General features: G+C 44.1%; 1 protein-coding gene across 1 annotated transcript in view; it reads left to right on the forward strand.

Annotated features, from left to right (window-relative positions):
- Window positions 1-970: 970 nt before the first annotated feature.
- The window catches only part of LOC105089268 (transport and Golgi organization protein 1 homolog), a 29,511-nt gene continuing 5,472 nt past the window's right edge, over window positions 971-25,009 (forward strand). Inside the window, exons 1-14 of the mRNA XM_064491747.1 lie at window positions 971-1,218; window positions 4,006-4,128; window positions 4,557-4,685; window positions 5,891-6,032; window positions 7,837-7,977; window positions 15,332-15,463; window positions 16,341-16,362; window positions 17,852-17,940; window positions 18,395-18,472; window positions 20,346-20,418; window positions 22,474-22,600; window positions 24,000-24,098; window positions 24,799-24,859; window positions 24,972-25,007. Coding sequence (XP_064347817.1) covers window positions 18,443-18,472; window positions 20,346-20,418; window positions 22,474-22,600; window positions 24,000-24,098; window positions 24,799-24,859; window positions 24,972-25,007 — 426 coding nt within the window. The 5' untranslated portion in view covers window positions 971-1,218; window positions 4,006-4,128; window positions 4,557-4,685; ... (4 more) ...; window positions 17,852-17,940; window positions 18,395-18,442. The remainder of the gene's footprint in view (window positions 1,219-4,005; window positions 4,129-4,556; window positions 4,686-5,890; window positions 6,033-7,836; window positions 7,978-15,331; window positions 15,464-16,340; window positions 16,363-17,851; window positions 17,941-18,394; window positions 18,473-20,345; window positions 20,419-22,473; window positions 22,601-23,999; window positions 24,099-24,798; window positions 24,860-24,971; window positions 25,008-25,009) is intronic.

Here is a 25,009-nt window from a genome sequence, read left to right on the forward strand (position 1 = left end):
TCTCTCTAAATAAATCTACCTTAGTAAACAAATATAAATAAATAAATTCCCTATATTGATGAAACACATAGATGTAGTGAATGGGGTAAAAACATTGGTGGAAATGTTGCCGGTAGATGCAACCGGTGTTCCAAGTTCTTGTCCCGTCCCAGAAAGAATTCAGAGACGAGATGCAGTGGTTAAAAAAGTAAAGTGAGGATTTATTAAAGGATGGATAGTACACTCTCAAGGGTCAGGCAGGCTCAGGTGAGCAGCTGCCCTGTTTCTTTGGCAAATTAGCTACATAGGGTGTAAAAATGAATGGGCGGAATATTATTGGGGAGGGAACGGTTTGGGGTCGCATTCTCTGATTATTGTCCCAACTCCACCTTCCCAAAGGGCGAAGGGATTTTTGTCTTTAGTCAGGCTTGGAAGTGTCATGGCATCAGTGCATGATGGGTACTCTTAATCTGCCAGGCTAATTTTATTGAAATGAAGGCATAATGAGCAAAAGGTTACATTCGGACACTGGAAATTCCTACCTTTTCTTAACTTTCTTTGTTCATTATCAGCCCAAAGGTTCCTGCTTTTCTTTATCCGTCCAGGGACCCCTGGTGCTTACATAATGTGTCGTTTCCAGCATTTGGCCTGTGCCCCTCCTTTCTGCCCAATTCCTGCCATTTGGTCTGTGTCCCCCTTTCTCTGCTCATATCTAGCTATCTGCCTGCTCTAACAGGGCAGCAAGTACTCCGGGAATTTTCTCCTGAACCCTTCAGTCTGCCAGCCCAGAGGCCCTCCATGCTGCCTCAGCTCCAACCTGCCAGAGCTCCTAGCACCTTGGGGCCTTATGGCTGGCGCCTGCGCACTGGGCGCCCCTGAGGCACTGCGCTCAGGGGGCGGGGGGCAGGTAGCGGCATCCTTGGGTGTCTGGAGAATCGGGCTTTCCCCGCCTTACCGGCGTCCCCCACACAACAGTTTGTGGGCTGGAAAGTGCGAGCGCTCCCAAGACAGAGTCTGCCAAGTGTGCTGGGCGGCCAGGGTGAATGCGAGTGCCTGGGTAACGGACTGGAGGCCTGACGCTCTCCCACGCGCGAGCCCCGCCCCTGTACAGACTTCCTCTCGCGCTGGCGTCCCCGTCTATGCGCCGTGCTCCGTGCCTCCCCGTGAGCCCAGTGCTTAGGCGCCAGGCATAAAGCCAGAAGGTACAGGGAACCCCAGCAGGTCAGAGTGGCAGCAGCGGTGAGTATCTCTGGGCTGGCTGACTGATGTAGGATCGGGCCATGTCCTTGGGCATCTGCTGAACTGGAGCGCCCCCCTCCAGGATGTCTACACTGAGGAAGGCGCGAGTCATCGGGCCAAAATGGCGCGAGGACTCCGTTAGGTGCGCGGGAGCCGTTGGGGGTTGAAGGGTGGGGGAGTGCTGCACCACTGGACGGACAGCTGGGGCACCGGGAGGGCGGCTGGGTTGGGGGCGGGGAACCCGGGTCAGCCTTGCGCGTGGACCCTGCACCCGGATGCGGGAGCGAGCACCAAGCAAAGCTCCGCAGAGAGGACCCGCGGAGACCCGGGAGGGGCGCCGGCCAGCGAGGGGCTGGGCGCCCCGGTCAAGTTAGGCACCTCGAGGGGGTGGGGGCGGCAGCAAACTGCACCCTGTCTCTGTGTCCAGCGCCGGCCTGTAAGCCGACAGCTCCTGGGAATGGATGGAAGGCGCCGGGAGCCTGGGCTGCGTGCAGGGGGCACAGAGTGCCCTGAGGGTGGGGGGCGCGGCTGGGAGGAGGGAGGGGTCACTCCTGCTGGGTGCACCTTCCGCCTCAACCAGGGGTCTGACTGACCGCCCCGGTAATGCAGCCAGGGGCTCTCAAAGTGGAAGGGGAGTACGGAGGCTTTTTCAGGGGTGGTTGCTGAGTGAGACTCAGAATCCAGTAAGGACCCTCCCCTGGCAGCAGCGGCTGTTTCCTTTCTGGGCTGGCTGGCTAAGGGTAGCATGAAGATGTAATTATTACAGTCTTCCCAGAGATGGGTGGGGGCGGCAGGCATGGTGGCCCCTGCCTGGCCAGGTGTGTGCCCGTGCTCCTGGCCCCCTGGTTGGGAGTGCTGCAGCGGAGAGACGTGGAGCAGAGTACATGTGATCCAGGAGGGGCGGGAAAAGAATCCGAGGTAGAGAGGGGCGGCAGGGCGCAGAGCCCAGGCTCTGCGGTTTTGCAGGGGGAGAGCACAGGAGAATAAGCCTGGAGGGGCGACTCGTGTCAGAAACTCAGGAGCGGCTCCCTTGGCGCTCGCTCTCCTCCTAGAAGTGTTCTGGCTGACAGCCTCTCACTTCCCCCATGAATGGCGATTTGGCGCGTCTCCGGATTCGGACTTTTCTGAGCGACTGGCTTCTATGGAGCAAAAATAAACTGATCCGCAGTGATTCCTTCCTGTGATTAATGCTGCCAGTTCAGGCTGTGGGTGGTTTTTGAGCCAGAAATGTAAAGCACCTGCTTTTTCTGTCATCCATGGAGTCCAGACAATGGCTTTCCTGAGGGGCCTTAGCCCCTGGGGTCTTGGGGCTTTGTTCACAGTAGCCGTGCATCCTGGTGAACAGTGTGTGTGATTGGAACTCACAGGCCTGGTAACCTGTGACTTCAAGAGGACTCTTATTTGCAGATGTGCATTAATTGTATTAGTTACTAGAAAATCCTCCGGCATCTCAGCATGGCCTGAAGAAGCCCAAGAGCCTCAACCAAAAGGAGTCTTTGACTCCCTCAATGCTGACACCACAGAACGCTTTCCCCTTTTCCACACCTTGGAAGGAACAGCATTTGGATTTGAGGTTAATGTACATTAAAAACAGCATTTTCATTTTACTTCCTTTATATTATCTGCAGAAGATAATAGATAACCAAAACAAAAAATGGTGACATGATGAAAACATGGTCATTTTTGGCAGGTCAAATTGTTACTCTGGTGTTTTTAAAAAGTCATTAATCAGGATTTTCCAGTAGGCAAACTATCTGGTGCAGGCAGCTGGGTGACTCACAGATGTGGCTCTGATAGTAATTGTAGACTGTGTGACTTTCTCATGGCTTGGGAGGGAATGACTTAGAATGTTTCATACCCCACATCTGGCAGCATGACCAGCAGGCTGTGGGGAATACTCTGTCTAGGCGCAGTTGGGCTGGGAGGGCTATAGACCTACTGAACCGGAAGTACTAAACACTCCTATCCTGGAGCACACTGCCCCTTTCCCACACCACCTCGAGTACTGTCCGAGGTCAGGAGTTCCACATGTGAGAACCTTCATTCTCCCTGATCACCTGTCAAGGGAGACAGCTTTGTGTCTGTGAGCCCCTCCTGCCCCTTGTGGCCTCCCCTCACTAATTTCCTCTGCTCTTGGTTAAGAAGTCGATAAGCATTGAATGACTTACCCCAGTGATCAGGGTTAGCTTCAAGAGAACTGTGAATTCTTTATCAGTTCATATAAAGTGATGACATAATTGGAGGTTTCTCACCACAAAGATACTTTCTGAAATATGATGTCTAAGTCAGCTTTCAATGCTGTTAATCATTTTCTCCCTTTCCTTCCAAAGAGCTTTGCACTTACAGTGAAATAAACATGGATTTATTTAGCAATCTTTTTGTGAGCTTTAGGTTTCCTGAGTTGTAAATGAATTAATAACAAACTTTATTTTTATGAAGTTCAGATTACTTTGCATGACTTCTCCCCCTAAGATCTTAATTGTCTTTAATATCCTTACTGGGCTTATCTGTCTCTGGTCTTGGAGAAAGGTGCTTATTACTTTCTAGGATAGCACAGACAAATAAACAAACTATGCTCTGGGGACAAAATACCTTGTGGAGGGTTGAGACATGACCCAGATGATCACAGACATTTTTTCCCTTATTCACTACTTCTGCAGATATTTGTGGGTGCCTGCTACAGGGATCCTGCTGTGTTCTAGGGTTCCCGGGACCCCTCAGTAAACCTGGGCTTCAGGTGTGCTGGGCTGTTAGGATCATATGTGATGTGCTTTCTGTGCATTTCAGAACCTCTGACTACTGTGAGGAACCTCAGAGCGTATGACCCTGCCACCAACACTTTGAACATTCTCTGGGACCGTGTGGAGGGAAATCCTCATCAGTACAAGCTCTTCTATGCACCACCAGCAGGTAGTCTGGAGGAACTGGTCATTTTTTCCTGTAGAGAAAAGTGCATGTTTCAGCTGTAGATTGCAAAGTGGAGATTGAGTCAATCAGCTTACAGTAGTGCTGAGTAAGTTCATGTTCCTTCAGTAGAACTTGACTGAGCGTAGTTGGTTGGTGCCTTAGAGCCTGGGTGATGGGGGCTTTTGAGAGATTGGGGCTGGGGAATTGAATCATTCCAGGGACTTTTCAAGAAGGAGCTAGGATGTGTGCAGAGAATTCTTCATCAGCTCTTACAATAGTTTGTATGGGGGCACATCCTTAGGTCCCAGGATTGCAGAACCTGCTTCTTGACTTGGTCTTGAGTTAATATTTTGAGTATTTTATTGTTTGAAGTATTATTTCTTGCACAAGTTTTTCAAATCAAGTACTTTACATTTTATTAAAATCTTTAGGTGCAATCCCTGGGAATTTCAATTATGCTATTCTTAGGAATCTGCAGCCAGATACCACACACACCGTTACAGTAGTTCCTGTTTATCCTGAGGGCGTTGGAGGGCATACACCAGACGCTGGAAGGACATGTAAGTAAGAAAGCAGGAAAATTTAGCTTTTTCATGATGCATTTTGCTTTTCAGTATACAGGCCATATAGGCCCATTAAAGAAAATTTGAGAATTTCATGATGGAATAAAAATGTAACAATTACCCATAGTTTACCTCCCAACTCCCATCAGTTGTTAATATTTTGGTGTATGAGATAAAAAATGTATAATGACATTCTTCTGAAATGATAACTTCAGGATTTGTAGGTGTGTATACAGTTATCAGTGTACTTTTTCACTGACAAATGTTCATGAGCTTTGCTTTGTGCTTGATAAACTTGTGTGAAGCAGTGTTTTGTCACTGGCTTTCAGTGTCAGTTGTTGAAATCTGTTCATCACGTTACTTGACAGCACATTTCTCTGTTTGCCAATAAAGTGCTTTTTGGCACTGAAAATCTGTGTGCTTTCATTTGCTATTAACATCTTCAGAAACCAGTTTATAGTGGTTTTATAATTCTTTGTAGTGTTTAAAGGCTTTGGTGCATACCTCTAAATATTTTTTTGGCTTAAAAATATACGTACTGATGGCTAAAAGAAAGCAGGTGTGGATGACTTCTTTTAACAAAAGATTAGTGGTCTAGAAAAATGATGTTATTGGCTAAACTGGAGTTTGGGGTTAATACATGGATTTAATTTGTATGTCTTTCTAAGTCCTTATTGGGGCAGTTATTTGAGAACTGAGTGTATCTTTAACTTCTCCCTGTGTTTGCCTTTTCTTTTAATCACACAAGACTCAGTATCTGTTTGTTGAATGAGAAGAAATGAATGATTGAAACCAGCTAACCTAGCTGCCTGGATTAGATGGGCATCCTCGGTGTTGTCAGTTTTCATTTAGAGGCAGAAATGATAGAATCCTCTTGTCTATCTCTCTGTGACCTGTGTTTGAAAGCTGAAGCTTTTCCAGTTTCTTGCCCTTGTCCTTTGTTCTTTTATGGCCAATGCAGTATTAGTACTTTTACTCCCTTGTTTTTATTGGCACCAACTTAGCTTCTGTATAGGCCAAGGCCCTAGTTGGCTAAGTTTGGCTAAATATGGATTTGGAGAGTTTTTGTGTGTAGATAATTCAAAGTTTAAGGAGGACAGTATTTTATCCTACTACAGAGTGGAATTTGAGACGAAGTGATAACAAAAGTTCAACATGTATAAATAGACATAAAAAATATGTGTTGGCTTTTCTTTCCTCAGTGGTGAGAGGACTGGCCAGAAATGTCCAAGTGTACAATCTGATGCCAAACAGCATGGATGTTCGCTGGGAATCTGCCCCGGACCGGTGCAGCAGTACCGTGTTCTGTGTTCTCACCTGGCTGGCATGAGACCCTCGGAACCTGTAAGTACTGTTGTCAGCTGAGAGCTCAGCAGAAGAATTTTGCAGATTTTGTGGTGCCTCTTGCTGTAGTTGCTGGCACAGGACAGTAGATGAGTTGGTGTGGCACTGGGTCACATGCACACTCATTTCCTGATGAACTTAGTCTTATGTTTGTGTCATGCTTGGCAGCCTGTGAGAATGCAGGCCATGAACATGCCTGCGTACAATGCTTAAGTGATTGCTTTTGATGAATTAAGTCATAAGAGTATTAACTGTAGGGTTAGTAAGCAAAAATGAATTTGGGGAAAATGCAAATTAGCTATATGAGTTAAAAAAACCCAGTAGTAAATGCAAATCATTCATAGACCTTGTCAATATGGGCTTTTATTATAACACACACCTCTTTGTTAGGAAGCTACCTGAAAGTTTGCCTGCATTATCTCTTAACAGAGTGCTCATCTATCTTAGTATTATTCCATTTTCTAAGTAGATTGATAATATAGAGAGCAGAAATTACCAATGTGAGTAGGGAGAGTATCAGAGCACCTGAGGGAAAGCAAGTTTACAAGACTTTACAAAAAGCAGCAAGGACCATGCACAAAGATAAACACATGATAAGCATGTCTGAGTGTTGATTTGCATCCTTGTGTGTGGCAGGACGTGTTCAGACAACACTGCCCTTATCCATCGCATGGAGGAGCTCTCTATTTTATTAGAAAATCTCTCCTCGAGAAGTGTATCTTATGTGTCTCTAACATTCGGGGTGCTTTTTTACTATTGTAAGCCCTGGATGTTGTAGTTGAGAGCCTCCCCAAGGGACCTAAATGGGAGGTTGTTGAAGTTGCTAAGCGTCAAGTGTGAGTTCACATTTGTGTGGGAGAGGGAATTCCCAAGGGTATCTGCATCTAACGCTGTGGCTTGGGCAGATGTCATGAGGTAGCACAGAGGTTGGCTTCTGCTGTGTCTGGGCTCAGCCCTTTACTATAAATGTTATTATGCTGACTAACAGAAGACTCGGTAAGCATTTGGGTTGTTGTCAGAATTTGGCATGTCCTCCCCTCCAGATTTTGGTGCCAGGAAACACCCACATGGGGCACTTGGAGTGGCTGATTCCAGACACATCTTTTTCTGTGAACGTCATTGCCCTCCACTCAGATAGGGAGGGGAATCCCAGCCCCACCCAGGGCCAAACACATGAGGCTGAAATCCTTTCAACCCAGGTCCCTTGTGACTCAGTGAGGAAGGCTGGGCAGGTGGGTGGTGAGGGAGGGGTGCTGAGAGCTGCCTCCACCTTGTGCAGGTGAGGGGAGGCCTGGCGCCCACTTCTGCCTGGGTTTCCCACGTTCACATTCAGGCTGAAGGCCCTCTGGGCTGAGTGAGTGTCATTGGGCCATTTTCTCATCTGGGACCTGGGTTAAGGAGAGGTTTCTTCCTTTCTCCTGCCCTGCCATGAGTCTTCTCACCAACTGGGCACTTTTGAAACATGAAGGCTCGGCCTCTGTGTTTCATTAAACAGGAAGCGGTCAGAGTAGTTAAAATCCCTTTCTCTCCCAGTCTGCACATTTAGGTTCCAACCTAGTCTCTGTCCCGGGAAGCGCAGCACATAACCGTAGCTCTGAATGGAGCACTTTCTACTGCTTATGGGTCCACGTGAGAAAGGTAGGAGATGCGGATTTTATCACAAGGAAGGAAACACCCCAGAGAGTGGTGAAACCCCTGGGTGCATGACTCTGACCTGCTTACAGTTCTTTCATACCCCTCCCTCCACCCCATGTCCATCATGCTTACAGACAGGCCACTGACTCTATTGTGTTGATTTATTTAGGACCATGAAGTGGACTGAGGAATCTGAGTCTCTGGGGAGACAACCAACAGCATCTCCACACCCTGGGATCACACTGATGGGCCAGTTCAGCAGTACAGGATCACTTTTTCTCCCACCATTGGTGACCCAGTCAGTGAATATGTGAGTCTGATACTCATTCGTTTGAGCATTTTGTAACCTCTTGCCTGGTTGGAGGGTGAAATTAAGCTTTCTTCTTTAGGAAGTGCTGTGATGACAGTTGAGCCCTCCCCTCTTATCTGGCAGTCTTAAAGTCTCTCCTGTGTGACTCTTGTGTGACAGTCTAATTTTATATGACTTTCTCTGACCTGGCCAATCAGAATCCTCCCCAGCTTGAGGGTGGTGACTTGGGGCTGTGCATGGCAGTGCAGTGAAGTTCTAAGCCCCACATCAGGCTCTCCAGCCTGGGGTTCTGGCATTGGAAGTAGGAGGAGACCCCAGGACATCTAGTTTTGAAGGCTAGCAGGGCTTAGCTCTAGGAGCCCCAAAGGACTGGGGGAGACAGAGACTTCATTCTCCTTGGAAGCATACACACAATCTCATGTGCACCAGATCCAGTTTGTCATGGACGAATGCAGTGCATCCATTTATAGTTCATAAAGTTATTTATATTTTAAATAAAAAGTACTCATATGTATGATGGATTTTATATTTTTACTTTTATTTACCTTGGTGCCCGACTTAATGATATTAGAAGACCCATTTCCTGAGACAAAGTTGACTAGCTGTTAGGAGTCAGGATCACTCATGAACACATCCTCACCCTGTTTGTCCTGACTGATGTGTGACCTCATGTCATTGGAAGAGGAATTTTCCAAGATAAAACCAACAATCTTCCTAAAAACCTCAGGAAACAGGTCACAGGATGGGCTCCAGGTGGAATCCCTTTCCAAGGTAGAGCTTGGTTCAAGGTAAAGTTACAGCATTCACCAGCCCTGAGACCCTTAGGCGGTTCACATCCCCTCTGTCTTCTCACTCATAAAATGGATTATTGAGAATGTTGCATAATTGGAAAACTGCACTTTGAATTTGATCAGTTGGCACATTTTATTGCTCAATGTGAGACCTCAATACCTTTGATCTGATGTTAATTTGTAATTTATCAGGGGTCCCTGCTCCTGAGAGTTGGAGGGAATTTTTGTTGACATTAGGAGGAGACCCCGTATCCTTGAAGCCTGCTCACCCTGGATGGGATTCAGTCCCTCCAGGCTGGGGGATCCTGGGGCCAGCACAGCGCCTGAAGCCCGGCTGTGAGACCAGGAAGGCCCAGCAGTGTGGTTGGAAACCAGCACCGCTGGGTCTGTGAGGAGTCGGGGATATCGGGGATATCAACTCCCCACAGGGCAGGATCTGGAGTTTCCTCCCAAAGGGCAGCCCACTCTCCTGGAAGTCAGCCCTGACAGGGACAGACATAGAGGCTGGGACCAGCAGTCCCAAGAAAAATGGGACTTTCCAAGTATGGTGACCCCTGGGGAGCTCAGCTCCAGGGAGATCAGAGCCTCATAGTGGGAGGGATTGTGATGCCAGGATTCCTGCCTTTACTGCCCCCTCCACTCTCAGCCCCTTCCCAGAGTCGCTCCACCCTGGCCCTTCGTCCCCACCATGCACCCTGGCTCCCTCTTTCCTTCTTGCCTCATCTTGTCTCTGCTTATCCCTATCCAGTCCCCCTCTGTCTCCTCCTGTCACTCTCTAGGATTTGAGCCCCACCTCTCTCTCTCAATCACTCACACACTGTCCCTCTCCCTGCCTGTCTCTTTCTCTGTCTCTCCCCTAGGCCTCAGGCCCTGGGCTCTGGTCCAGCCCTGTCCAGGGCCACAGGGCCCCACCTCTCCCAGCCCTCCCACCCTCACTGCTGCGTTGTGGCCCCGGCCCTGCTCACAGTGGAGGACCCAGTTACAGAGGCTGCTCATGCTGGTATTTACTGCTGCACCACTGTTCCCCCTCCTCCTGGGCAGCACAGCCCCACCTTGACCTGTTGGTGGCCCAGCCTGGACCCCAGCGCTGCTGCAGGGCTGGCTGCCTCCCCCAGCTGGAAGGAGTGAGGGGCCTGTGGGCTTAGGGGGCTACTGGGGATTGGACTGAGGGACCTGTGAGGAGCCAGATATTTTCACCCAACTCCTCTATGTGAATGGCAGAGAGTCCCAAACCACTGACTGTCCCCTGTCCGTTTCTCACTAAGAAAATTATGGGCAGATTATGGGAGCTCCTGAGACAGGAGGGAGCTGCTGCCCTCAGTCCCCCTCAGAGTTTGCCTGGAATCAGGGCTCCTGGGGGCAGCTGGCAGGGCCGGGCCGGGGCACAAAGCCTGGACTAGTGCGGGACCCTCTCACTGGATTCTCACAGCCACTCCTGGCACCTCATCCTTTCCTCACCGTCAGCAGTTGCCCACTTCACGAGGACAGATATGAGGGTCTCTCTGACCCTTGGGACTAGCAGGCCCTGCATGCTCAGTATTTCTTGATTGAATGAACACAACCACCCCCCATATCTAGACACCAAATCTTCCCACCACTCCAGAAGGATTTCTCAGGCCCCCTCACAGCCAATGCTACCCCAAAGCCTAACTTTGCTCCTGCCCCACCCGGGTAGTTTCTGCCTCTTTGGACCTGTTTGTACATGAATCACCCAAGTGCAATGTAGGTGGTGTGACAATATATAATTATATTTTATAGTTATATATATTTTTGGCCATAATAATAGGGTTTATTTTCATGTATGTATCATGTACCTAAGGTTAATGTGTCATCTACTGGTGTACTACAGATAAGGATGGCCATATAGGTGTGGCAATGTGGTTAAGATGGTTTGCTGTTAAGATCTTCTCCATCTTGTGAACGCTGTGTCTGCCTTTTGTATGAAGTGCTGAGCGAGGGGGAGTGAAGACCTCCCACTCTGCTTGTGTAATTGATTCCTCTTTGTTCTGTCATTCTTTACATGTTTTTCAGCCACTGCCCAAGGGAAACCCTGGGAATTTGGAGAAGGAAGGAGCACCCAGAAGTAGGGAGCAGGGGACCAGGGTTGGGAAGGACAAGAAAGCATAAGGTCGGAAAAGTTTGCATTGAGGACCCAGGGTTGGATGGCAGTTGGTGGTGGGGGATCAGGTAGGGGGGGCCCATTCTAAAAGTGAGGTCACCCGGAATGTCCACTGTGAGGTGCCAGCGGTGAAGGCAGGTGATTGGTTGAAAGAGAGTATAAAGCATCATCCCCTCCAACTGCTCCTGAGAGTCCGTTTGACCTGCTTACCGGCTGACCTACTGACCTGACTGAACCCTCCTTCCTCCCCTCAAGAGCTTGATTGACCTTCATCCTTTCTGTGCCCCCTTCTTCTCCTACTAAGTGCCCAACCCCTCTTCCTGTCACACTCCCTCCCCAGTCCCATCCCCAACCCCTCCCCTCCCCCCTGCTCCCCTACCCCTTCCTTCTTCCCCTCCCCTCCCACCCTTCCTCCTGCATGGGGACCTGAGGGCCCCTGAGAGGACCAGGACATGGAGGGGATGAGGTCCCACTTGCTGGGGTATCCCACATCTGTGAGTAACCCATACCCCGTGAGCTGTGAGTAAACATTGGGCGTCAGGGGCTTCCTCCTTTTCCCTGGGCTCTTTCACGCTGTGGTTAAGTAACTGCTTTCTCATGGGGTCCTTGATGGGAACTCATCATTGGTGAAGACTGAGGCCCTCAGGACAGGTTTCTTGACCAGCCTGAAGTAGCCCTGGCCACCGGCGTCCTCATCAAGATCTGGGTCCTGTCAGGACCTCTTGGGCCAAACACAGCACGGTTGACGGGATGAAACCTGAAATTGTTACTTTATTGCAGCAAAGAAGGAAGTGTGAATATACTAAAAGCCATTGAGTTGTATGTCTAAAATGGGGGGATGTGTTAATTATATCTCAATAAAGCTGTTTTTTAAAAAGTGAGCAACTCTTATTTACTAGAAGTCATAGTTAGACTGGCTCCTGGAAAGCTTGTGAAGATCCTGCTTCAAGCTGTACACATTTGGGGTCCAGCCCCTGTGCAGTGTGTGTTCCTTGGAGCACACTCTTCCTAGTGGTGAAGCTCGGCAGCCCTGGGAGCAGTGGGATCTAAGCATTGGGTTTGTGCTAGTCTGTTAAACAGTGAAATGTCATTTGTGCTCTGTGCTTTCCGGTTTGTTAACATCTAACAACTGTTTTTTTTCTCTTTGAAGTGTGTTCTTTCCAGAAATTTTAATGTAATGAAAATATTCAATAGCCCTATAATTTAAAAAATATTTTTATTGAAGTATAGTTAGTTTACAATGTTGTGTCAATTTCTGGTATACAACAGAATGCTTCAGTCATATAGGAACATACATATATTCATTTTCATATTCCTTTTTACCATAAATTACTACAAGATATTGAATATAGTTCCCTGTGCTCTACAGTATAAGCTAGTTGTTCATCTACTTTATATAGAGAAGTATCCATGAATCTCAAACTCCCAAGTTTTCCCTACTCACCCCTTTCCACCCCTGGTAACCATAAGTTTGTTTTCTATGTCTGTGAGTCTGTTTTTGTTTTGTAAATAAGTTCATTTGTCTTTTTTTTTTTTTTTGATTCCACATATAAGTGATATCATATGGTATTTTTTCTTTTGCTTTCTGACTTACTTCACTTAGAATGACATTCTCCAGGTCCATCCATGTTGGTATAAATGGCATCATTTTATTATTTTTTATGGCCAAGTAGTATTCCATTGCATGAATATGCCACAGCTTCTTTATCCTGTCATCTGTCAATGGACACATAGGTTGTTTTCATGTCTTTGCTATTATAAATCATGCTGCTATGAACATTGGGGTGCAGGTGTCTCTTTGAATTAAGGTTCCCTCTGGATATATGCCCAAGAGTGGGATTGCTTGATCATATGTTAAGTCTATATTTAGTCTTTTGACAAATCTCCATACTATTTTCCATAATGGCTGCACCAAACTACATTCCTACCAGCAGTGTAGGAGGATTCCCTTTTCTCCACACCCTCTTCAGCATTTACTGTTTGTGGACTTTTGAATGATGGCCCTTCTGACTGGTGTAAGGTGATACCTCATTGTAGTTTTGATTTTCATTTCTCTCATAATTAGTGATATTGAGCATTTTTTCATGTGTCTATTGGCCATTTGTATGTCTTCCTTGGAGAATTGCTTGTTTAGGTCTTCTGCCCATTTTTGGATTGGCTTGTTTGTTTTTTTTCTTATTCAGTTGTGTGACCTATTTATATATTCTGGCAATTAAGCCCATGTCAGTCTCATCTTTTGCAAATATTTTCTCCCATTCCATAGGTTGTCTTTTTGTTTTGCTTATTATTTCCTTTACTATGCAAAAGCTTCCAAGTTTAATTAAGTTCCATATGTTTATTTTTGCTTTTATTTCTATCAGACTTCTAGCAAATTCTGGGTCACCCCTTTCCTTCTCATCTTGGAGGCTGCCCCCAGGGACTCTGTGTCCAACTAGGTTGATGGGAGCCTTGAGAGCCCAGTCAATGTGAAAATCAGTGGCAACAACCTGCTGGGATATTTATAATGGGGAAATGCCTAGGAGTGACATGACCAGGAGGTGGACGAGTTGTCCTCCCTTTAGTGAAGTGTCCATGTGCAGAGAGTTGATTTCCCCAAAGCAGAGAGTGTCCTTTATGTCCTTAGAATTGTCCAAATATAAAGAAAATTCAGGTACATACTGTGAAATTTTCACTCTGTCAGGAAAAAACACCTCCACACCCAAGAAAAAGAGACTGAGAACACCTCATGGATTAAAGTGGGTTTGTTCTGATGGGCAAGCACCAGATTCTTAGGGTTATGGAAAAATCAAGTGTCAGGAACAACCTTTGCACTGAGGCAGAATCATGCCATATGAATCCTCCAACTCAAGAGGAATCTATTCTGTTTCTTTTGAGCCTACTAAGGAGGACATTTCTAGGTAATCTTTGTTGGAATTTTTTTCCCTCAAAGGGAATGAGGCTGAGTTCTCATAGGTTAGTTAAGCCCTCTTTCCCTACCACATCTTTGAGCATTTGGATAAACTAACTTGTCCTCCTCCACCATTGCTCATGGCCACTGACTGTCAGAACCTGGGTTCATTGGCCCTGGTGGATACAGTCTAGGTAGGAGTCAGCTACTTATGTCAGCATTTAGACAGTGCCGTGTGTAACAAGCATACCCATGACAGACAGTGTTTTACCAGTTAGTGACCAGATGGTGTTTGTCTTTTTGTGCCTTTGATCTGCATGTCTGTCCTTTGTGCCGAGAGCCACTGCTCTCTCAGACAGCAGCTACACAAAGACCGTGCATGTTTCCCACCAGCACACATTTTACTGACCTCAACTGTGAGAGCTGACAACAACAATGTTACCAATTTCAGACGCTGCTTTCTAGAGAGGTTTTATTTGCACAAAACTGAAGCTTGATGTCTTGATGTTGAATTAGTACAAATTGCATTGTGCATTTATTCCCTCCTGCAATACTTAGAAATCTAGTTTTGACAAAACTATGTGTTTGCCTTTTGTTTTGGTGACCATACATTCCAGAAATACTAATTAGCTCTCATGGTTGCTGTTAATTGACGTAGGTGCAACACTATGAAATATGCATGTGAATTATTTGTACTGACTGTTTTGAATCCTGTTTTTATGTAACTTCATTCTCATAGTTTTAATCATTATACAAGACTGCTGAATTATACAAATCCTTATATATTTCAGAAGTCTGACATTAGGTGCTCTGGTTCAGAGTCAAAGTGAACATTGAAAGAAAACCTCCATGGTTTTTAGAAAGTTGGGCTAAAATAAATTATAATTAATTTTTGTTGGAATAGTAACTTTGGTATTATGATAACAGTAGCTGATCCACGTTCTCAGTCATGTCCAATCTATAAACGTAAAGGTATATCTCTCTGTGTATTAATCTCAGTTTTATTTTAACACATTTTCATTGCTATTTTCCCATACGTTTTGGGTATATTTTTGGAGATATTTCATAGGAGTTTATTCAGTTACTTCATGAACATACAATAGAAGATGAAGGCTTCCCATCCCCTGTAGGCTTGTGCTTGCTTATTTTCAGTTTCAAGTTGGCTTCTACATTCATAAGTTAAGTTCTTTAACTATTTTTAAGATATTTGCAATGTGTCCGTCAGCAAAATCAAACCTCTAACATTTTGTGGATCAGGCTTTTTTGTATAGCTTTAGTGTGGTGTATTTACTTGTAATATCAGCACCTTTCCAATGAGTACAGTTTGTTGATATTTGACGTATGTGTGCAGCAATGAAACTTATCTCCAAACAAAGGCAGTAAACATACCCACAGTCCCAAGAGCTTCCTCCTGCTCCATTTGAACTCAAGTGTCCCTTCTCTCCTCTCTGAGGAGATACTTGAGGGGTGTGGTTTAGGGTTTCTAAAGAGGATTCTTTGTGACAGATATACTGTGAGTGTCTCTGAGATTCCTCATTATCTCCAATATTATTTCAGGTCGTCCACACTCTGATTCTCCTTTCCCATCCTGGGCCTGATGTTCATGGAATTCTGCAGGGTGCTACTGTTCTTACTGCCTGCTGGAGAATTTTTGCTTTCCTGGTGTTCATCTGGAGGACCGTCCTTGCTGTGAGTATTACTAAAGTACCTTACACGGTCCTTTTAATCACACCTGCCAGGAATTTTTATAGTCACTGGACATTTTATTTGCACGCCTAGGCCAGAATCCAGAAGTCCAGACCTTTTCTTTGTTTCCTTTTATGTTACTAACTTGAACAGAAGTTAGTTAAGTGGAAATTTTGCTTCTTGAAAATGGTAGCTGTCTTTCCTGCTGTTGCTTGTGCTTTTGTTACAGCCATTGCCCACTATCATTCTCATCTGATGTCTCATTTCATGTCCCCCCCTTTTTTAGTGGTCTTGAAAAATCTGAGGAACTCACATGTTACAGTTGTTTATCAATTCAGTCAACTCTGTATAAGATTTCCAAACAACTTTCATTGAATGATAGGGGTGTATCTTAGTATAAAGATTTTCCCTTTATTTTTCTTTTAGTTTGTCCTCTCTCTCTCTCTCTGACATTTATACAACAATCCAGGTTCTGGACTACAGTATGGATGTTTGGTTTGACAAAAACAAATTAGATAAATGATGCATTAGTGTATTTATGACAATATATTATGAAAGTAAAATAGTTCACTGTAATCAAACATAAATATGCATTATGAAAATTAAGTAGATTTGTGTTTATTTAATAGAATGTAAAGAGATCTTTTGTTCTAAAGTAAATTATTTGCTTTTGTGCTCTCTATCAGAAATGGTGAGTGAAAGATCATGCCTTAAGTAGGAAATTCTGATTTTTCCTGATTTTTTAATTATATGAATCATTATGCTGAACCAAAGTGATACTTGTAATTTCAATGGATTACTGTTCTTATATTTTATTAGAAACTATATATTTACTAATTACATGTTTTGACATCAAATTTAATGTTTCTTCCTCTCCTAGGAAAAGCCTCAAAAGTATCAAGGTAAGATATTCGGGTCTAGTTTTCTTTGTAATATTTTCTCAATACTGGGATTTGATGTGGGTTTTAACTCAACTAAGAGCAAACACAGTGACTTCTGATGTCTAACTGACTTCATAACTCTTGAAAGTTTTACTCCTGGGGATGGTGTATAAATGACACCGTGGAGGAAGTTGGCATCTATTGAGTTAAGAGACCAGGAGGGTCACAGGAGTAGGGAGACTAGGATGAGTTTAATTTTGTATAGAAACCTTTAGGAAGTAGGTGATGAGAAGAGTCTTAACATTTGGAGTGAGTACCTGACATGACCTGGCTCTTGGTAAAAACTAAAGGTGCTGAAACACTACTTGAGCCTATCAGGACTCTCCAGGCTTAGGGAGGGATGCAGATGTAGCCAGCTGGTGTGTGTCACAGCCGAAGGGAAACCATGGACTGTGACTCAGAAGTGAAGGGAGCCATTCATGCCAGCGGGGACTTCATGAAAGTGATTCAGCCTGAGGACACAGCTTTCTTCACAGACCCTGCTGACTGAGTGGGGCTGTGTGCGGCAGGCACAGTGGCTGCCTGGCGCTCAGCAGGCCCTCGAATGCTGGTGTTGGTCACAACGGATGCAGAAGTGCTGGTGTTGAGAAGAGGGATCTCAGCATCAGAGCTTCCACACTGGGCAGAGAGAAGATGCATGTGTGCTGTGTGGTCAGATGAGAGAATTAAATGCCTGAGAGAGGAGTCTGGAATTGAGGGCTGCATTCTAGAGCTTTACATGTGGGCTCCTCTGTGACTGGGTGCTTTTTGTGTGCTGTTTTCCTGAAGCAGTGATGGGAACATTCTCTTCCTGGCAATGGAAAACTTGTCATTTAGGTACTGTGCATTATCCAGGTCCTCCAGTGACATTGTACCAAGTGTTTAATCCCAATGACCTTGTCCTTCAGGGCCCCCAGCATGTTTTTCATGAAAGATGATCCGCCAGGCAGCAGGAAGACATTGGAGGCCTGTGCAGGTCCAATCAGGAGACATTTTGAACTTGCCTTCTGTGGTGCTGCCAATAGGGCCTGGATGTGGGATGAACCTGCATGGAATAAGGGTTTTTTTGTTTGTTTGTTTTTTAAACAGGGACACGTTTACTTACCTTAATAATTGGAGGAGAGAATGTTAAGGGGATAGGATGCTTGGTTTTTCTATTTCATCTCTGGTGATGTCAAAAGTATTTGAATTGAATTTTCTAAGAATGGTGCTTATAGCTGGGAGAGAACTTAGGAGAAGACTTTTTATTGTGTTTCTGCATCTTTGAAAATAATTGAACTAGGAGTCTCAGTGATCTCACATTTAAAATGCCACTGACTAAAATTTGCTTTCTTTAGGCACAATAGTAAAGCTAAAAAGTTAATTACACTCATAGTGCCAGCCAGGTTTGTCTCTGCCACTAATCTATTGGGATAATTCAATTCTACTGGGTTTTCCTACCAATATGAGAAATTGCTTTATCTCCTTTTAGTTACTATAAAGCACATAACTGAGAAGATCAATAATTTAAAGAATGAAAACAGAGAACTTGCAGAAAATATATCCACTTGGGAGCAGAAGGTATCATTGTCCTTTTGATATTTTTTGTGACTTCACCTTCAATCCCTTCCCCCTCTGGTAGTTCAGTTATTTGGCTCTCTTTTCTTTCATCCCACTGTCCTGTCCCATATTTTCTATAAGAGATCTAGATTCAAAGCAAGTGTCCTAGATAAAAAACAAATTTCTTCTGTAGAGCATAGGGAACTCTACTTGATATCTTATAGTAACCTATAATGAAAAATAATGTGAAGACAAATATAGGTACATATATGTGTGTGACTGAATCAGTATACTGTATACCAGAAATTGACACACTGTAACTGATTATACTTCAATAAAAAAATAAATAAAGCAAGTGTCATAGATGTAAAGCACTACTTTCTGTATTAGTGGGAGGGGTTACACACAAGATAGGTTAAACTAGCAGTGTAATTAATAATTGTAATTCTGTTTCCTTTATTGCATATTTGCATAGACAAATGATTCAAAGAAATGCTTAGAGGAGACCATTAGGCAGAAGAAGATGCTCTCTGACGAAGCACTTAAGTTTAAGGTACAAACATCTTCTTTTCCTAGATTACATTCTGAAAACAGAAATGAAAGTAGTGAGTAATTGTTACTGATTCAATATGTTTTTGTTGAAGGAGAACATCAAAACCATGGAGAGGGTTAATGAATATTTGAATTACTTCATTCAAATTGTTCAAGTTAAACTGCAGTCAGCAAGGGATCAGAATGCCAAGCGTCAGTGCTCAGTTAAGAGTTTGGCTGCCACGTTGACCATGATTGGGTTTCTGAGGCTTTTTGTGCACTGGATAAGCTGAGAGCTCCAGCTCCTCTTGCTTTTGGGCACAGTAGACTGTGGGAGCTTGGGAGCTGAACCTCCCTATGAACAATGATCCAGAATTTCACGGACTAAGACCTCCGTGACTTTTTTCTATGGAAATATGTCTTATTTTCACAACCTAGGGGGTTTTCTCACCACTCACACTGCCCTCCAAGATACATAGAAAATGCCAGGAAATACCTGAGAGGTCAAGGAAGTTATCTAGCTGAGTTGTACAGCCCTTGCTCTGTTGATGTTAAACAGAATTTTCCATGTGAATTTGGGGAAACTTTCTTTATATTCCACTAGGAACACTCATTTATGAGCTCTTTGACATGAGCAGTTTCCCACCCTTGCTTTCCCCTTGTCACCCAGGCATGTCTTCCATTGTCCAGTGAGGAGGAAGTTTGTGGAAGCCAGGCAGTATTTGTGCCTGAAGGCCTGTCTTTGTTCTGCATTTTTTATGGGCTTGACATTTGTCCTGGGCCCAACCTGGATCAGCTGCCATCACAGGAAACTTAGGGGTGGCTGTGGATACAGGCTGAGAAGGGACAGGATTCCAAATGGGATGAAGAGAAGTGACTGCCCATCAGAACAAACCAAGACTTGCTGGAAGAGATTGACAGGCTGGCAATGAACGAGGACCAGCTGAAGAAGGAAATGCAAGACACAAAGGGTCAGAACGAGCTGTTTGGAGTCCCATTGCTAGAACCTGAAGTAAGAGACCCTGTCTGCTGTAAACTCTCAACTGGATCAGACACTGCCTTTGACCCCAAGCCAAAATTCATGGAACGTCCCAGATGCTTTCAAGCATGTGTAAGGGGATGTATGACACTTGTTTTCTTTTATTTTTAAAATTTGTATGTTCAGAATCCTTTCACTGCCTTAATATCTTGTAGAGAGAATGCTCACCAAAGTCTTTGGACATGTACCAGAGCTAATATATTTATTTTCTGTGGTTTGTTTTGCACTTAATGAAATAATTTATTTTTGAAAAAAAAAGTTACACTTTTTAAGCATATCACCCTGAGTTTTCATTGAAATCTTAGTACATGCTTTGTTTCTATCCTGTATGAAGATACCAGAAAAAGGAACATCTCCTCAGAACTTGAAAGATGCTGTTTCAATGAACTCTTCAGGAATCTCAGAGATAAGTGCCTCCAGTTGCAACAGGATTTCCACTGTACACATTAGCTTTCACAAGGAACAACAATTTCACGTCTTAGAAAACTAAATGTTGATAACTATTCAAATTATTTTTCTTAGGAATTTAGTCATCAATGAGAATGTTTTAGGTTGAAATTGCTCTTAATAAAGCTCATGTCCATGAAGCCAAAATGAAATCTGAAGAAATGCATGTACAGGAGGATGTTCTGCTCAGCAGCAAGAAGAAGAGAGTAAGAAATGTTACTGACCCCCAGAGATACTTACATCAGAGAACTGAACATCACTTTGTCAATGTTTCATTGTACTGTGATGCACATAAATCAGATGACCCGTCTTAGCTGTTTCCAAATGTATGATCCTTCTTGTGTTAAGTACATTCACATTGCTGTGGATCATTACTTTTTGAACATGTTTTCTCACATCTGTCTTACAGCCAGGCATTTTGAATGCAAGATCTGAGGATTCGATGCAGAGAGCCGTGAATACTGAGGAATGTAACCTGGAAGGTATGTTGCTTGTTGGGAAGAAAACCTCACATGTCAGCTTCCTGGGAGATGTTATGGCCTCTGTTCTAGACCCTCGAATGAAATAAATATCATAATAAAGAGAGTCAAGTTTTTTTTGTTTGTTTTCCAGTGCATATAACAGTTATCTTTACACTATACTATAGTCTATTAAAGTGAGCAATACCGCTATGTCTAAAAACCCCAATGTTGATAACTTAATTAAAATATACTTTATTACTAAAAACTACTAGCCATCATCTGAGCCTTCAGTGAGGTGTTATCTTTTTGTTGGTGGATGGCCTTGAATTGATGTTGGTGGCTTCTGACCAATCATTGTGGCAGTTGCTGAAGATTGGTGTGGCTTTTGCAATTTCTTAACATAAGACCACAGTGAATTTTGTCACAGGATTAACTCTTCCTTTCAGGAACAATTCCTCTGTAGCAGGCAATGCTATTTGATACATTTTACACACAGTAGAACTTCTTTCAAACTGGAGTCAATCCTCTCAAACCCTGCAGTAGTTTATCAGCCAAGTTCATGCACTCTTGTAAGTCCTTTGTTATTGCAACATTTTTCACAGCATCTTCACCAGTAGATTCCATCTCGAGAAAACAATCTCTTTGCTCGTCCATAAGAAGCCGTTCCTCATTTGTGCACAATTTATCATGAGATTGCAGCCATTCTGTCACGTCTTCAGGCTCCAATTCCAACTCTAGTTCTTTTGCTATTTTCAGCACATCTGCATTTCCCTTTTGCACTGAAGTCTTGAGCCCCTCAAAGTCACACATTGAGATTGGACTCAGTTCATTCCAGACCATGGTTCATGTTGATATTTTGACTTCTTCCCATGAATCACAAATGTTCTTAATGGCATTTAAAGTGGTGAATCCTTCTCAGAAAGTTTTCCATTTATTTGCCCAGACCCATCAGTGGTATCACTATCTGTGGCAGCTAAAGCCTTCCAAAATGTATTTCTTAAATAATAAGACTTGAAAGTCATAATTACTCCTGATCCATGGGCTGCAGAATGGATGTCATGTTAAGCATGGAAACGGCACTCATCTCATACGTCTCCATCAGAGCTCCTGGGTGACTGGGTGCATTAACCAAGAGCAATAATATTTTGAAAGAAGTGTTTTGGGTTTTTGCTTGTTTGTTTGTTTGTTTGTTTTTCTGAGCAGTAGGTCTCAACAGTGGGCTAAAATATTCATGTTGTAAACAGATGTGCTGTCATCCAGGCCTTGTTCCATATATAGAGCACAGAGTAGATTTCCCATAATTCGCATGGGACATAGGATTTTCAGACTGTTACATGAGCATTGGCTTCAACTTACTGTCACCAGCTGCATTAGCCCCTAACAAGAGAATCAGCCTGTCCATTGAAGCTTTGATGCCAGGTGCTGAATTCTCTCCAGCTATGAAGGTGCTGGATGGCCTCCTCTTCCAATTTTCTGCATTGAAAGTCTGTTGTTTAGTGTAGCCACCTTCATTAATTGTCTTAGCTTGATCTCCTGGATAACTTGCAGCAGCTCCTGGATTAGCTCTTCCTGCCTTACCTCGCACATGTATGCAATGGAGATGGAATCTTGCCTTAAACTTCATGGGCCAACCCCTACTGGCTTCAGACTTTTCTTTTGTAGCCTCTTCCTCTCTCTAAGGGTTTGCAGAATTGCTGAGAATTAGGGACTTCCTCTGGATTAGGCTTTGCCTTAAAGGAATGTCATGCTTATTTTAATTAAAATGATAATGAAATATTTCAAGAATTACCAAAATGTGACACAGAGATAAGAAATGAGCGAATGCTGTCAGAAAAAAAGTGTTACCGATAAAATTTCTGGACTCAGGGTTGCTACAAATCTTTAATTTGTTTTAAAAAAATGCATTACCATGAAGGGCAATAAAATGAGACATGCCTGTAGTAAAAATGAGTTTGCACTGGGAAGGCAAAAAGTGGATTCCTGCCTTCAGGATTCTCTCCTTTCTCCACTCCCCACCAGAGCCAACCTCTTGAGTGCACATGTACACACACAAAGACAATTGTTTTATATTTACAGAACGTGAAGGTAAAGTGGAAGACCACCGTGCTGCATCGGGATCTGTGAAACTGGGAGAGGAAGCGAAATTCCAAAGGCTGGAGCAAAGAATACGCTTCCTTAAAGAAATTGCTGGACAGTTAAATAGGTACATTGAAGAGTAAGACGTTCCCATGTTAATTATGACAGATAATGTCATGTAAATGAATGTGTGGAATTACGTAGATATAATGTTTCAGGATACTTACCACCATATTTTCTTTACCATATTCAATCAGTTCAGATTTGTGTTTACTTTTCTGCCTTGATTTCTGTAATCTGCTTCTGTTCATTCTAACTGGTTACCAGAGTTCTTGTTTGTATTTAGTTTGAGATCTTAGTGGGTTCTTGGACCAGACTTAATCACTTCATTATCTGGATCCCCCAGATCCATTTTTATTGTCCTTAGGTTTCAACCGCATCATATTGTCAATGACCTGCCATGCGTCTATCATTTTTATTAAATTCTAGACATTGGGTATAAAATAGAGAAAATTTGAGGCCTAGAGTGAGGTTAACTTGCTGCAGAGAAGATGGGCATTACAGCTGGCAGGTGATCAGGGAGCCAGCAGTGCTGCATCCTGTCAACCCAGTTAGTTACCAGTTACCAACTGAGATCAGTCAGCGTAGTCAGCCCTCTTGAGGCCAGTGTGTCTCCTGTCCACCTTTATTCCTGGCATGTAACTCTCATGGAACCCAGCTAAGGTCTGTGGGTCTCTCTAGGGATCACCTGCACTGATGGACCGTGAGCTCCAGCTGTCTGACTGCGGTGCCCGTGGTGGGGTAGGGAGTGGGTGTGGCACAAGCTGCTGGACTGCTCTGCATCTCAGTAGTTTCCTCTGCAGTTAACGGATGACCCTTGGGGAAGGTGGACCCAGTCCTGGGCTTCCTTCTTCTCCATCTTGGCCTCATTTTCCTTCCTGGCTTGTTAGCAGTTTGGTAATTGTGGAGGTCATAATTTGTCCAGAGTTTTCTGTCATTCTCAGGGGGAGGTCATGGACTTCACACCCATTAACCCACATTCAAAAACAAACATTTTCTTATATTTCCTAAAGAATCAGGTTTTCCCCCAAGCTTCAGCTGAAATCAGGGCTCTCCATGGGAGAAATCAAACAGGTCATGAATGCTTGCTTCATCCTAATGTGTTTGGTTGTGATGACTTGGTCAGGCCTTGTTTCCCACATTGGAACACAGTGAGCTCACGCTGTCCCAGTCACAGAAGACTGGGCCTGGGAGGGCACAGAGTGCATCTCACATGGGCTTTTCATGTGTTTACTTTATGTCCAAATGAACAGGGATGGAGACGCTGAAGAGAAGCCCAAATACCAAACACTTGCCAGAGGCCTGAGTTTAATTTTTGATCTCTATTAGTGGGGGCCTTTAATTCCTTCCTCTGTATTTGTCAGTCTGTGCATTTATGGGGAAGGGTGAAAGGAACATTGAATTCTTCCCTTCCAATTTCTGGGATGGAAAACTGGCAGAATTTCAGAGTGTCTTTCCCCTCTCAGGAAGCTGGACATGAAAAGATGTGAGCTGGTGGAAAAGAAGCAGCTATTAGCAGTAGAAGAGAAGTTGAAATTGGGTGAAGAAGAGACACAAAAGTACAAGTGAGTTCAGCTCCTGAACACCTGTGGCTCAGAAAACCCCTGATGGATTTTTAAAAAACTTTTCTCAAACGTTTAGACACAATATCATACACAGACCAAAACAAATGTTCAGAAGTCATTTGTATAGATACTTCACACAGGAAAAAAATGTTAAATTTTACACATGTTAAGTTAAAGTTTTAACTTGAAAAAGTATTAAGTGACTAAGAATTCCCTGATCCCCAGTGCTGGCCAGCCTGTGTGGAAAGAAGGTTCACAGAGATGTTTCTGAAGGTGCCATAAATTACTATCAACCTTAGGAAAGCGGTTTGGTGTAACATCAGTCACATCAATACGCATGACCGCGCCACTGGAGAGACCCACTTGTTGTGAGCCTGAGAAACAGGATAAGGATGCAAGGAAAAGACGAATCAGACTTGATGGTGAAAGAGACTCAGTACAGGATAAATTAGGGAAACGCTGAGGACGGGAAAGGAAATTATGCCAGGCAGAACCTGGCAGGCATTAAGTAATAATGAAGGAAGGAATTAATGCAGCAACAGCTTTGAACCTACTGCGCATTTATGGTCATATGAAATGTGTCTTGTACGAGTAGATAATGTGTGTAAGTGTGTAGTTTGGATAATGTGGACTTGGGCAGGCTATTTAAAATCATACCCAGCATTGTGTTTTATCTGATGAAATAATTTGTAACTCATAGGAGAAGACTTGAAGAATGCCAAAGGCAAATGCAGGAAGCAGAGATCGCCTGGAGACACCAGGTAACCTGCCTTCCTCCTGACACACTGAGTCCTTAGCACATGATGCAGACAGTTATTGTTGCCCTGAGAATCCCTAGCCGTGGGGTGTTTCTTGATGTGTTGAATTTTTCAGATCGCTCTTGCTGAGAAGAAGGCCCAAGACAACTGGGT

Source organism: Camelus dromedarius, chromosome 11 (genome assembly GCF_036321535.1).
Source record: "Camelus dromedarius isolate mCamDro1 chromosome 11, mCamDro1.pat, whole genome shotgun sequence".
Classification (NCBI taxonomy): domain Eukaryota; kingdom Metazoa; phylum Chordata; class Mammalia; order Artiodactyla; family Camelidae; genus Camelus; species Camelus dromedarius.